At 40.9% G+C, this 13,990-nt stretch overlaps 1 protein-coding gene across 1 annotated transcript; it reads left to right on the top strand.

Annotated features, from left to right (window-relative positions):
- Nucleotides 1-518: 518 nt before the first annotated feature.
- fhip2b (FHF complex subunit HOOK interacting protein 2B) lies at nucleotides 519-13,526 on the top strand. Its single transcript, XM_058636689.1, has 18 exons — nucleotides 519-704; nucleotides 1,293-1,371; nucleotides 1,466-1,551; nucleotides 1,697-1,780; nucleotides 2,015-2,119; nucleotides 2,623-2,742; nucleotides 4,555-4,734; nucleotides 5,646-5,845; nucleotides 6,361-6,478; nucleotides 7,421-7,497; nucleotides 7,600-7,756; nucleotides 7,862-8,022; nucleotides 8,583-8,708; nucleotides 9,073-9,163; nucleotides 10,752-10,901; nucleotides 11,003-11,143; nucleotides 11,956-12,056; nucleotides 12,144-13,526. Exons 1-18 carry the CDS (start codon nucleotides 654-656, stop codon nucleotides 12,244-12,246), a joined length of 2,130 nt encoding a protein of 709 aa, XP_058492672.1. The 5' UTR covers nucleotides 519-653; the 3' UTR covers nucleotides 12,247-13,526.
- The last annotated feature ends 464 nt before the right edge of the window (nucleotides 13,527-13,990 follow it).

Below are 13,990 nucleotides of genomic sequence, written 5' to 3'. Positions count from 1 at the left end.
TCCTCAGGCCAGAAATACAGATCACTTACCATGACTCAGGACAAAAAGAGTCACGTCAAGCTTCAAACATCAGTGGTCGATTTAAACATTACACTATTACTCCTTCAAAACTATCTATTGCTCTATTTAATAGTTTTAACAGCCATGTACTGTGAATGCTCACTTTTTTCCTTTTGTGTCAGATATTGGCACACTAAGGGACAAAAAGTGATGCTTTTACATAAAATATATGAATTGAGCAGGTAAGACACATTATAACAAACTTTATTATACATAGGGAACAAAGGTAACTAACTCATAGTGATTCACAAGCAAGATAAAAAGGAGATGAAATATAAAAAAGGCAGAAAATAAAATAAGCTACCAGCAAACTAGTAAGTGCAGAATTATACATTGTAAATATACATAGACACACACACAATACATGTTTGAGGTCAACGAAGCTTTAATTCTAAAGCAATCCAGTTCCTCTGGCTGCGTTTTATTTTGAAAATCCTTTTCGGAAACACGTAGTTTTGGTATTTTGTGCTTGACAGAAAGTCAGCCCATCTGTTTACTTGTCATCATGTCGCAGTAAACCAGTAATTAATCTATTACTAACCGGGTTTAACTTGGTCAACGGACAGTCGGTGTCAGTAGTTTTTAACAGCAGAATGGAGACGTTTAATAAGCTAACCAACATGCTGTTGCACGCGCTGGAGACGGTGAGTTTATGTTAGCTTCTTTAGCTCGAGTTAGCTCCTGTTGTGAGTTGAAAAAAAGTTTAACAAAGCTGCAGATTTGAAGTTAAGGATAGAACTATGATAAACCTGCTGTTTGTACGTGTCTCTGAGGACCGAGATGACAGGACATTCTTACAGTTTTGTGATAAACGACACGTTTTAAGTAAAACCGATAACAACAACATCACATTTAGTTTGACTATGGGACGTCACTTCCTGTCAGTCTCTGTCTCTCTACCTGTCTGTCCCAGTCTCTATATAGTAGTGAAAATGAAGCACACGTTTAAGCTCGCATTTTCATTGGTGAGGATTTGTATTGCTAGTGATGGCAATTGATAGTGACAACATGCTCCTCCTCAGACTACTGATAATTACTGTCAGCATCTTAAATACCCACAATTCAGGTTGTTGTTGTTGTTGTTGTCGTCATTCTTCTTCTTCTTCTACTAATAATACTAATAATTTGTACAGATGTGTTATGCTGCCACAGATCCACAGATCATAGATCTAAGTCAACTCAGGTGATGTCCGTCTCCGTCTCTGTCTCTCTACTTGTCTTTTTCCTCTCAGAGGGAGCCCACTCTGGACCTGGTGAATTCCTTTGTTGATCACTGGAAATCAATAACTAACTATTATATGACAACTACAGGTAAAACATATTTTGTACTAATAATGCGTTGATAGATTGGTATATTGATAAGCTGATGTAACTAATGTAATGTTAATTGATCATGTGTTTACAGATGATAATCGTCCTGTCAAACAGACTGATATTCCCTGGTGTCTTAGACAGATGTTGGACATCTTAGTGTATGAGGAAAAACAGCAGGTAATGTGTACACTCACACACAAATTTCAAGATTTCAAGATTTCAAGAAGTTTTATTGTCATTATGAGACATAATACATTTTTGCATTGCATTGCATAAATACATTTTTGCATTGATGTTTTGATGAACCTTTGTATTGTTTCAGGGTGTGGAGGAGGCAGGCGCTTGTTTGGAGTATCTGCTACAGCACAAAATACCAGAGACTTTGTGTACACTTGGGAAAGCACAGGTAATGTGTTAGATCATAATGTACGTTCATGAACAGGTAGTACAGACATGTACAGACATGTTGCAGAGTGATGCCTCCTTCTGAATAATTTAAACAATGTTTCAACATGAATTAGATGATGATCTCTCACCCACACACACACCCTTTCATTCCTTTCATAACCAATGCCCTCTTCTCTCTTCCTTATCACATTTCCTCTCTTTACCCTCTCTGATATCTTTTCCTCATCCTCAGTATCCTCCAGGAATGTTCCAGCAGGTCTTGTTATTCTTCTCTAAGTTGTTGTCTCAGATGCAGAAACCTTTGCTGCACCTGGTGAACATCCATAGACCTGTCCAGGTAAACAAGTCCTCTGATAACATTTTTGTCATAAACTTAACCCAGGATCAGTTTGAATTAACAGACTACACTGAGCCCAAATACCAGTCATCAACTAGATAAGTTAATTCTTATCTATTTTTTTTGTGTACAGATTTCTTCATTTGTACACAAAAACATGGACAACATGTGTATTCTATTCTCACCTGAAGTTAGCTTGATTACCACAGTGAAAACTGAAGTTGATAACCAGTATTTGATGAGTATTTTCATATCGTTCTAATTAACTTGTCTCTGCATCTACACTGATGATAATGATTATCTACTGCCCAATTTTCCTTTTTTTCACAAAAGAAATGCCATCTTTTAATTGACCTTACATTTTTTACATCAAATTTCTTCTCTAGAAAGTTTACATTATTTTTTCAGTCTAAGTGATTTAATGGTTAATCAACCTTATCAGTCAATTGATCATCCATACATGATCAGACTGTAACACCCCTCTCTGTTCTGCGCCTCTTCAGAAGCTGATTCGTCTCTGTGCAGTTCCTGGTTCCAAAACCGAGAAGGATGAGGCTCAGTTCTTATTGATCATCTGCTCCAGAGTCAAACAGGACCCACTCATGCTTAGTTACGTCTTAGAGGTAATCAGCAGCTAACCAGTTTAACTTGCCTCACTAATGGTGCATTTCCACCGGCTCTACTCGCCTCGCCACGCCACAGTTTAAGTAGCGTTTCCACTAGCCTAGTACCTGGTACCAGGTACTATTTTTAGTACCTACTCTGGCGAGGTTCCAAGCATGCTAAGTAGGTACTATGCGATGATTGGTCAGACTGCTGGCCGCTGACTGGTCAGAGTCCCGTCACAGGAAGAGACGTCCCACTGACAAATCAAGCCGAACAGCACCGAACTGTCGATCACTAACTACTTAATAATCCTAACAACGTGGGTTAATCTCCAACAACTACCAGGGAAACCTCTATATTTAACAGCAGTCTTTTAAAGTGGAGTGGTGTATTTAGGGACAATCGCCGGCAATCACAGACCTGCCGCTGTAGTCTTTAGAATAGGAGGCTGTGCTCCGGAGGCATGTGGACAGAAATCTAGCCGAACAATGCCGAATTGTAGATAAGTTAAAACTACTTAACAATCCTAAAAACGTGGGTTATTCAACTGGTGTAAAGTCACTAGTCACTCGTGTGTGTGTTTCTGTGTGTCACGTATAAAACAAGTCACTGCAGTTTCACTCAGCTGTGCAGTGAAGCCGTTAAGTAGGTACTTTTTTGTAGTGGAGATGCAACCTAATTGTGCCGTGTCGTGCTGTGCCGAGGCGAGGCGAGTAGAGCCGGTGGAAATGCGCCATTACTCTCCATGACCCACCTTCAGTAACGGCATACAATACAGCTGACATATAAACTAGAAAATGCTTAACCTAAACCTTACTAAATTGTTAAACAGATCTGGATCAAGTGACCAGCTCTACTGCCTGCCTACTATTTACATAATTTATAAATCAGTTAAGAGTTATCTATAACTATCTAACTCTTAACTTTATGAACTATACCACCAGATAATGTTTGCTAATGCTCATCAGATAATGTTCATCAGTTTTATGGCCCTTTTACACTATGGTCCCGGCTTGCCTTGCCTCGGCACGGCACGGTTCAGGTTGCATTTCCACTACAAACAAAGGTACCTATTCAACATGGGCGGAGTCATAGCTGCACAGCTGCATTAACTGCAGTGACTTTGTTTTACATGAGTTACACACACACACACACACACAAACAAGTGACAAGTGACTTATAAAGCAGTTGTTTTCAGTGTTACTGAATCACTAGAATCAGTTAATTAAAAATATTTGTTCAGTACCTCCACCATGACCAGAGCACAGTCACTGGACTGAAATACAGCAGCAGAGTTTGTGATGTCGGTCGAGATTGAGACATTTCCCTGGTAATTGTTCAAGTTTAACCCACGTTTTTAGGATTGTCAAGTATTTTAACTGATCTACAGTTCGGCTCTTCCTGCGTGTGACGTCACGCATAGTACCTACTTAGCGCCCTTGGAACCCCCAGAGCAGGTACTAAAAAGTACCTGGTACCTGGTACTATGCTAGTGGAAAAACAACTTAACCGTGCCGAGCCGAGGTGAGGCGAGTAGAGCCGGTGGAAACACGCCATTAGTTAACTAGCTTCATTAACTAAAATTTGCTAGCATTACTGAATGTCAACTATGTACACCATTACTAATAATTCTTCAGGTAGTTCTTCATTAAACCTCTAGTGAAAACTGTTAATTAATTAGTTAAGAGTAATGGTCAGCCTTCACTCTGTGACGGACCAACTTCCTTACCATAGCATATTATTTAGTTGTGTTTAACTAGTTAATTGTCTCATGGAATCGAATGCAAGTCACGTGACAGTTGTCTGCTTCTGTTTTTGTGTGTCTTCAGCTCCCAAATGAACCAGCAGCCAAGATTCCAGCCTCTGACCAACCACAGCTGTGTACCCAAGAGTCCATCCACAGAACAGAGACACCACAATCCTCCAGCCAATCAGATCCATCTGTCTCCAGTACTGTCAAATCAGAAAACAGTCTGCTCTCGGCTCTGCTGCAGCTCTCCAAGAGTCAGGTCAGTTAACTGCTTTGATGGATCAGTGTCAGTGAGGGCACTTTGATTCAATATTAATATTATTTATGACATACAGATAGAGTCACACGCATGTGGCTAGCACTGTTGCATCCTGGTTCGGGCCTTTCTGTGAGGAGTTTGCATGTTCTTCCCGTGTTTGTGTGCGTGGGATTTTTTACCCTCATACATTCCAAAAACATACAGAGGTTGCGCGCCCCCCCTGCGACCGTCATGTGGAGGATAAAGTGGTAGACAATGAATGAATAACATACAGATAATCAATAACTGACTGTAACAAGTTAACCCGGAGTTGAGTAACCAGTTTAATTGTGATCACAATCGTTGCGTATGCATGATCATTGCGTCATAATTATATTGACAATAAAACTACATTTCCATCACACAGTACCGTATTTCAGCTTCCCTATGGTTTGGTACGGTAAACTGGGCTTGTGTTTCGACCATTGGGTGTGTAGTAGAGTTCTCTAACGGGTCGGGCCAGCCTGACAAACCCGACCAGACCCAAAAAAATGTGCAAATGTATTGTGGTTTTCGGGCCGGGTCGGGTTCTGGCGGACAATTCATGCTGGTTTGTGGGGCCGGGTCGGGTTCTGGCTTAAAGACCCACAGGCCGGGTCAGGTTGTAATTTTCAGGCCCGTTGAGAACTCTACTGTGTAGGCTGAATGGCAATAGGTTGACATCATACTAGCACAACACAATGTCAGCGCTAAAAAGACTTCAGCAAGATCAAAAACATTTGTGAACAACCATTTTGTCTACAGGAGTCAACCAATCAATTGGTTGATGCCTCACAAATCAATCGGCAATCTCCATGCGTACAATGATAATCAATGTAAGGACATTACCCTCCAGCTTTTTGTGACAATCCTTAACCATTTCTACAACACAGAGTGGCCCTGTGTGTCTGAAGGCCTATGAGGGCCTCTTGTTGCTCTCTGGACTACAGTCTGGTCCCTCAGCAGACATCCTGTCTAATCAGACCCAGCTTGGGGATCTGCTGGCTGGCCGACTGCTGGAGCTTTACTCCCTGCTGCCTCTGGAGAGTCTGGACCCTGGACAGGTGCAGAGCTGGCCTCACACACCGTGGAGGTAAACACACACACACATACACACAGACACTGAACTGCATTTAATCAAAGCCAATGGTAATAATGGCAACATCCATATAATTTAAAGACAGTAAATTAGGTCTGCCAGGTGGGCGGTTGTCATAGGTGCTGTGACAGCCAGCAGAGAGCAGTAAATTAGTTGTAGTTGTGTGTCTGTACCAACAGTCATAAACGGTCATACTAATAGCAGTCTTGTGTATTGATAGTAGTAACCAGTAGACATAGTAGTAGTGGTGATAGTAGAAGCAGTAGTATTAGTAGTAGTAGTTTGTACTAACAGTAGTAAACATTAGTAGGCGCAGTAGCAGTACTAGTAATATTACCAACAGTATTAGTTGTAGTGGTAGTAGAAGTAGTTGTAGCCATTGTAGTATTAATGTGTACTGACACTAGTAAATAATAGTTGTAGTAGTGGTGGCAGCAGTAGTAGTAGTGCTGTGTACTGACAGTGGTATACAGTCATATTAATACTGTAGTATCTTTCTCTGTCTGTAGTTCTCAGTTCTCTCGCTGCAGCTCAGACCTCAGTTCAGACTCTCCTGTTTCTGATCATGTGACCAACTTCTTCTGCTGGTTTGACTTCCTGGATCACCTGATGAAAGAAGCTCCACAGGTACACTCATCCAAGACTGTTATGCTCTCCTCTCTCTGGTTGTTACTGTCCATGGAACGTATGGTCTGCTGTTGAAATGTCTTAAAATTGTGGCATGAGTTACAAGAACTATTCTGAGACATGGAGGCTAGCTCCAAGTGAGAACATGGCTGCCAGCAGCAACACAAAGGAAAATAGAAATGTGTTATCACAAAATAAGCAATTTTACACAACGATTACATGATTTTGTTTAAATTACCTCATTGTTACAAACTTTCCAAACGAGGCAGCATCAGACCAGCAGCTGTTGTGTCCCTGCCAGATAAAAACTTTTCTTTTCCTTTCATATTTTGGTTACTTTGGTGCAGGAGAGTGAGCAGTTTACAAAATTCAGTTTACTTACACAAGATAAAGTGGCAAACGTGTGCCATCTAACTGCACAATAAAGTGGTAAAGTGGTGTACAGTGTGTAAAATGTATCAGTGTTTATTGGTGAAGTTACATGTTGCAACTTAATATCTCACAGCTCACCATATCCTTCCAAATGTGTTGGAGAAACTATGTAGCCTTGAGTTGATCTCAAACCTCAAAAGATGTTTAGTTTGTCCAGTGTGGGCTACTGTAAAATGGCTGCCTCTGTAGAGCCGACCCAACTCCTGATTCATTATAAAAGGCTCATCCTGGGGTGATGAACAACAACAATTCATACAAGCAGCTGATTGTGCACTATATCTTGTATTTTTGCCAAATGAAAATAATTTTATCTGAATTTTACACACTGGACCTTTAAGTGGCGAAGTTGGTTGCAAAGAGAGAAAGTGTCTCAGGCTGGTTCCCAGCACCTGCAGTGCACACAGCACAGTAAGCGCTGATTTTGTGTCAGTATACAACAACATTGAAAGAACTTGAATTGTCAGACACAGACGGACACACTCACACATGTGCATGTGTTTGTGTCAGCAGGTGTTGTCAGTGAAGTTGGCTCGTTGTGTTCATCACTTGTGGTTGTCGGATGCTATTCAGTCTCAGCTGCTTCACACGTAAGTTTCATGTTAAATGAACACATCATGATGTTTCTTCTTCTGATATGTACATATATGGACAGATGTTTCACTTCCAGCTGGTTTTCTTTCCTGCTGCAGGTGTGAGCAGGTGGTCTTGGTCACTACCTCTGTCCTCTGTGCTGTTGTCAGACTGGTCCAGTCCTCTTCTTTGTTGGATCAGCTGGTTCACTTTCTGTTGAGAAGGCAGACTCTGACACACCTGCTGCTGGAGCACTGTGACCACATCTCTGACCAGGTGAGTCCAGGTACAGCAGCCCTGCAGGGAGATGTGCTGCTTCTGTGCAGGTCAGAGGTCTTGGTGGGTGAGTTTGTTTTACACCATGTTTGTCTCTGTCCTCAGATCAGCATGGTGTCTCTGTCACTGGTGGAAGAGTTACTACAGAAACCTCACAGGGAAATTCTGAACATCCTGGTGTTGGATTTCCTACAGAGTCGGAGATACCTGTCTCCACATGCTGTAGGTGTGGACGACAGACGCACAGAGACCAGTGAGGACAGCGAGTGAGTCCATCACACAGCTGCATCACCTGTCTACCCGAAACCAGGATTTACTGGTTTCTCCTTGAACACAGCGTCAGCATCTCACTAACACTCTGTTACCTCTGTAGATTAGTTCAGTTTATACTGTTGTTCTTTGGAAAACACTGTTTACATTATTGACAGAATTTCACAGATTAATCAGCATCTGAAATGATCAGGACCAAAGTGGAGAATAACAGATCTTTAATAAATAAGTCATGTGATAAGGGCATGTCTAATGTAAACACGTGTTGTACAGTTATCAGGATTGCTTTTATGCCTTCTACTTTTTCCTTCTTCTTCCTCTACTACTACTCTTGTCTTATCTTCTTCTTCTCATGCTCTTCACCTTTTTTTCTTTTACCTCCTTCCTCCTTTTTCTCGTTATTCTCTCTTCCCTCATTTTTCTTTGTCATCTTTCTTTCTGCTTCTCTTTCCTCTCCATTTCCTCCTCCTTCTGTGTGCACTGCTGGATCTCCTCGCTCGATGGGAGTGTATGGATTTATGTGTGTCGTGACTCTGACTCTGTGTTTGACTCTCAGTGACCTGGAAGACGACCCCTTCTTCTCTGACAGTCTGTTCTCAGACAGTCAGCTCCTTCCTCCTCCCCCTCCCCCTCCTCTTCTCCTCCTCTCTGGACCTGGGTCATCTACTGATGTCATCAACAGGTAACAGAGACCCTTAGCACGTAGGCTGAAGCTATATTTAAAAACCTGACACAATGAGAATAAAACTGTTGGTAAATGTGAGCTGATCACATGAATATATTTATCTGATCTGAGTCTGGAGCTTTATCATCCTGTTCATAAGCTGAGCCTTCACGAGACTGTAAAATAAGTGATGTTTAGCTCTGATTGGCTGTGAAATCATGAGCCAGCCAGTCAAATTATTGATGTTGACATGTGGAATGAGCTGCTCTCTGATCAGTGTCATAAACTTTTGTGAAATGTTTATTTGATTGACATTCAATTTCGATTCAATGTCGATCAATAATTGAACTGTACTGTACTGTGTGTGTGTGTGTGTGTGTAGTTTCCTGTGCCTGGTTCCTGTCCAGGTTCGATCAGCTCAGCTGATGAAGGAGGGAGGATACGAGTCATATGTACACGACGCTCACACTATGGTCAGAACACACTTTTTGTATCTTTGTGAGGACCATTACTGTTACAGAGCACTCTGGCATGTATGTGTTGCTTTAACACCAGGTAGTGTCTGTCCATCATGGCTTACCTTGTAGCAAAATGTATGATTGTTGCTAAAGCAACGGCAACATGGTGTTTGTTGTCTGTTGCATGGACTCTGTCCAACAAAGTATTGGCAAAGGGGAGAACAGCCTTGTCCAAGAGCTCCATTTGGACGATGCTCTGTGTGAGCTTAAATACATAAACATGATTGGCTTATGTCTGTGCTGGAATATTTGCATCTCATGATTATATTGGTTGGCGATTGCACTGCTGCTTGGAAATGTTAACACTTCTAAATTTGCTGCAAACAAAGCAAAGAATCCACGAGGGCTGTAATCAACCATATCAATTCTTGGTCGACTGAAGCCCTGAAATTTTGACTCAAAATCAACAAGTGGGTGGGGGGGGGGGGGGGTTTGCATCACGTGCATCTGTGTAATATCATAGCGCATGATTTCCGAAAATATACTATATAATATAGTGTACTATGTTTTTATCAGCACAATTGCAACTGTTGAGGAATATTTAGATTATTTGTCTCATGCATGTCCTCACACAAGAGCGACACTGAACATAGGAGCTCAGCTTCGCGGCTGAGACGCAAATGACATGACAATGCCATGTTTGTAGTCGAGCTGTGATATGCAAACTGTTGCTGGCAAACTTTGCATTCGACTTTTTTAGCGCCATCTATTTCTGTAAAATGCTGCCACACTGCAGATGTCTTTGACATGGATGTTAGAGGAGGACTGACTGTAGCCTTAAATGAAACGCTCAAAATGAAATAAAACCACCGACATACTCTTTTTGGTTTGGCTCTATCCAAAATACTGAAAACAAGGGTGGTGTTCTCTGAAGACACGCTGTTACCTGTGAAATGGGTGCTCTGAAAACCAGAACCAGAACGTATCGACTCATAAATCGACCAGTCGACTGGGACTTTACAGCCCTAGAATCCACTCAACAAATGCTCCATTCAAAGTAAATGAGCAGCATTTGTGTTAAAGCAAATGTGTGACTGCTCTATTAGATTTACTCAGTAATTACAATACGACAACAACATAAAAACAACATACCACAAATAATGCACAAAGATAAAGATAATCATTCTAAGATGCATTGTGATGCAGACATGGATGATTCTGCATCACTGCAGTGACAGAACATAATCAACTATACCCATGTATCATAGATTTTCCAGTTGGCTGTAGTTTTGTTTTGGGGGAGATGAACATTTCAGTTACCTTTTGTAAAGAAATGGTACAATTCATATTTGTCCATTTATATCTGACTTCTTGTAGTGATTGATAAAAAAAACTGCCATGTATTTTAATGAAGATAATTTAGGATTCTATGCATCGTCGAATCATTTGATAATGGTAATTTAATCATCAATTGTTAGACCAGTGAAGATACACAGCTTTGACATCCATGTTTTTATTTAATGATTTAATGAAGACTCATAAACTAAATGATTGATTTGAGATGAGAGGCGGTTTCATTTTTCTGCCTCCTCTCTTCCATCAGGTGACAAAGTGTCAGTCGCTCTCCCAGTCCTGGGATTGGCCGCTCAGTCTTCCTCCTCCCTCCTACTCCTCATCGGGTGAGGGGGAGGAGTTCTTCGAGGGTCACCTGTTCAAAGTTCTGTTCGACCGACTGGGACGAATTCTCGAGCAGGTACACACACCTCTCTATCTGACCCTAGAGAGTCAAATCTGTCTCTGAACCATTCTGTCAATGTGTGTGCTGCATGTCGCTGATCGATTGTGTTTTTTCAGCCGTACGAGTTGAACCTGCAGCTGACGGCAGTTCTCTCCAGACTGTCGGCCTTCAATCACCCACTGCTGCATGAATACCTGCTGAACCCCTACATACACCTGTCTCCCTGCTCCAGGTCGCTCTTCTCTGTCCTCATCAGGGTAAGACCCAGAGACATTGGATCTAGAAATGTGATCTAACGACTCACCTGTCTGTCAGTTTGGTTTAGATCACAACTTTATTGTCCCTCAAGGGGAAAATTGTTTTGCAGTTGGTGATATAAAAAAAACACAATCAAGTTAAAGACATAAAAAGAGCCCGATCAAACTTGACATAAAACAATCCCAATCAGATTTTTTACAGAAAAAAACAACAACAACAACAATAATAATAATAATAATAATAATAATAATAATAATAATAATAATAATAATAATAATAATAATAATAATAATAATAAAAACTGTGACATCATTAAATGAATAGTGTTGATTGTACATGGAACAAAGGAGAAGTTGGATCTTTTAGTTTTAACTTTTGGGAGTCTGGCTTTATGTCTGGTCAGAGGGAAGAAGAATGAAATCCTCCAGTAGTGGATGATCACATGAACTAATGATAATTACAACTAGAACTAACTAGTCGGGATTGACTGGGCCTTCTGCAAAACCTGTCTGTCTGTTTGTGTCATGAGAGCTGCTGTAGGCCAATTATTTAACTGGCTTCCTTAACAATTTTGAACATTTGATATTTTTTGTAGCATAAAAAGAGATTAGGCAGAAGGTTAAAATAGATTCACACAAAGACCATAGTCCCAGCAGAATACACACTCTTTGCAGGCCCTTTTTGGCAGATTTTAGTTGTGTTAAGCTCATGGGACAAGTTTTTGTCAATCACTGTCCTGAGGTATGTATAACTTAGATTGTTTCTCTTTCTGTGTCTGTCCTACCTGTCTGTCTGACCGTCTGTCTCTCAGGTGATGGGAGAGCTGATGCAGAGGATCCAGCAGATCTCCAACCTGTCTGACAGACTGCTGGACACTAGGAGACACCTGCTGGGACTGAGCTACAACACTGGGTAACCAACTACCTGTCTGTCTGATTTTCACAAGATAGTATGTGTCTTGGAGTTCATACGTGAGTTTCCTTGTGGCTGTGTTCTCAGGCCGGAGCACCAGACTCTGTTGAGAGGAGTCATTGTCCTGGAGGAGTTCTGTAAGGAGCTGGCTGCCATCACATTTGTCAAATTGCCACTGGAGCAGAACTGACTCTCTCGCTGGAATTACCTGCTGATTCATGTCTCGCATTCTACATTCTGGAAGATTTGCAGTCATGTGATTCAACAACCTGGTGTCTACATTTAATGGTAACAGACGCATCCTGCATCAACCTGTTGGTGTCAGTGGTTGATCCCAATCAAGATGGAGGAACAGATATTGGTGGGGGTTCACAAGTCCACGGGATGACTGACACGGTCACTGATGATAAATCATCAAATGATCATGTTTCCACTAAGGCTGTTTTTATTTTTGATTTAACAAACAAATATTATTTAAAATACCGAAGTGCAATTCCACAGTTTTATCCCAAAGATGGATCGGTAGTTGAACTGATTGATATCGAGTCCAGTTAAAGCTAAACAGACGTGTGCAACCTTTTTTTAAAGTGTTTAATGTCTTTAATTTAATGTATTTAATATTCTTCAATGTGTTTAAAGGTTCAAAATGCAAAAGAGAAGCAGTATATCTGAGCAAAACTAACCCTGATTATGACTGTGTTGGAAAACAGACCATTATGTCATGTAACATTATGTCAAGGAGGAGCAGAGCTTTCTTTAGGAGTAAAACCAGAGGAGCTGCAGTTAAGTGTAGCTCATGAACTCATAGTTACGACATGTGGAGTCATTTAGTCATGTAGAGGACATCCTGTGTACTCCTAGTGCCAGTCCCAAGCATGGACAAATGGGAGGGTTGTGTCAGGAATAAAAACATAAAATATACGAATCACTGAAAAACCAGGTGATCCACTGTGGCAATCCCCAGAGAGAGACAAGCCGAAATAAATATTATGTACGGGGTTCAGCCGTTCTGACGGTACTCGAATGCAACTGGCAGACATCGGCCTTATTGGTTCAGCACCTTGTTTACAGATTGAACTTTGTGTACTGATTGCAAAGAGAAATAACCATAAATGTGACAAACAATAATGTTATCAATGAATGAAACACTGTTTATTTAGATTTTTATACAAAGCTCTTGTAGTTTCTCTTCAGGAGCGAGAACAGAACTGATGTGAATCAGTGTAATTATAAGCTTAATTTTTATCGGTGACAATCAGAGTGAGTCAAATGTATGTGATCTATCATGATGTGAGTTGGTTGTTGTTGCCTCAGGATTTTTGAGTCAGTTTGTGAAGGGTCTTCAGTGCCTCCTGCTGTTTTGTGACGTGTAACTGCAGCTCTGCATCACTCCAACGCTTCAGCTGCAGTTTAACACCAATACACTGGACGTTCAGTTTCTGGCTTTCACAATAAAGGCACAGAATGTCACTGACTCACCTGTGTGTTTCTTTGAGATCAAATCAGGTTAAACCTTTACTGGTCAGATCCTGTTTACATTCAGTGTAATTAAGTCAGGGTATGTGTTAACAGGTGTACACTGTAGCCGCGTCCCTTCAATGTAAAATGTTTTCAGGTGTGGTGATATGAGGTACTGACACAAAAACCTGTTACACTCACTCACCTGTACTAAAGTCCGCATCAGATAACTCAGCATATTTTCGTTTTTTATTTGGTAAGTGTGGGTTAACAGTTCTTATTTGCAATGCCATGATATACATTTCTAATTTTCTTCTGGTTTTGAGTTAGCGGTTTTCAAAGTAACTCGGACTTCAGTTTCATAATATGAAAACACTTACTGTGAGGCGAAGCAAAGTATGTATTTGTATGTATAAGCTATCAGAAATATAATTGTTTTTATGAGTTGAGCCTTTTGTTCGATGGCTAAATAATGT

Source organism: Solea solea, chromosome 8 (genome assembly GCF_958295425.1).
Source record: "Solea solea chromosome 8, fSolSol10.1, whole genome shotgun sequence".
Classification (NCBI taxonomy): Eukaryota; Metazoa; Chordata; class Actinopteri; order Pleuronectiformes; family Soleidae; genus Solea; species Solea solea.
The sequence above is the reverse complement of the archived record's forward strand: the minus strand, read 5'-3'. Positions and strand labels throughout refer to the sequence as shown.

Coding starts and splice junctions, on each gene's coding strand:
- fhip2b (XM_058636689.1), top strand. CDS start 654: ATGGAGACGTTTAATAAGCTAACCAACATGCTGTTGCACGCGCTGGAG. Junction 5,846..6,360: donor TGGCCTCACACACCGTGGAG/GTAAACACACAC, acceptor CTCTGTCTGTAG/TTCTCAGTTCTCTCGCTGCA. Junction 10,902..11,002: donor TGGGACGAATTCTCGAGCAG/GTACACACACCT, acceptor GTGTTTTTTCAG/CCGTACGAGTTGAACCTGCA.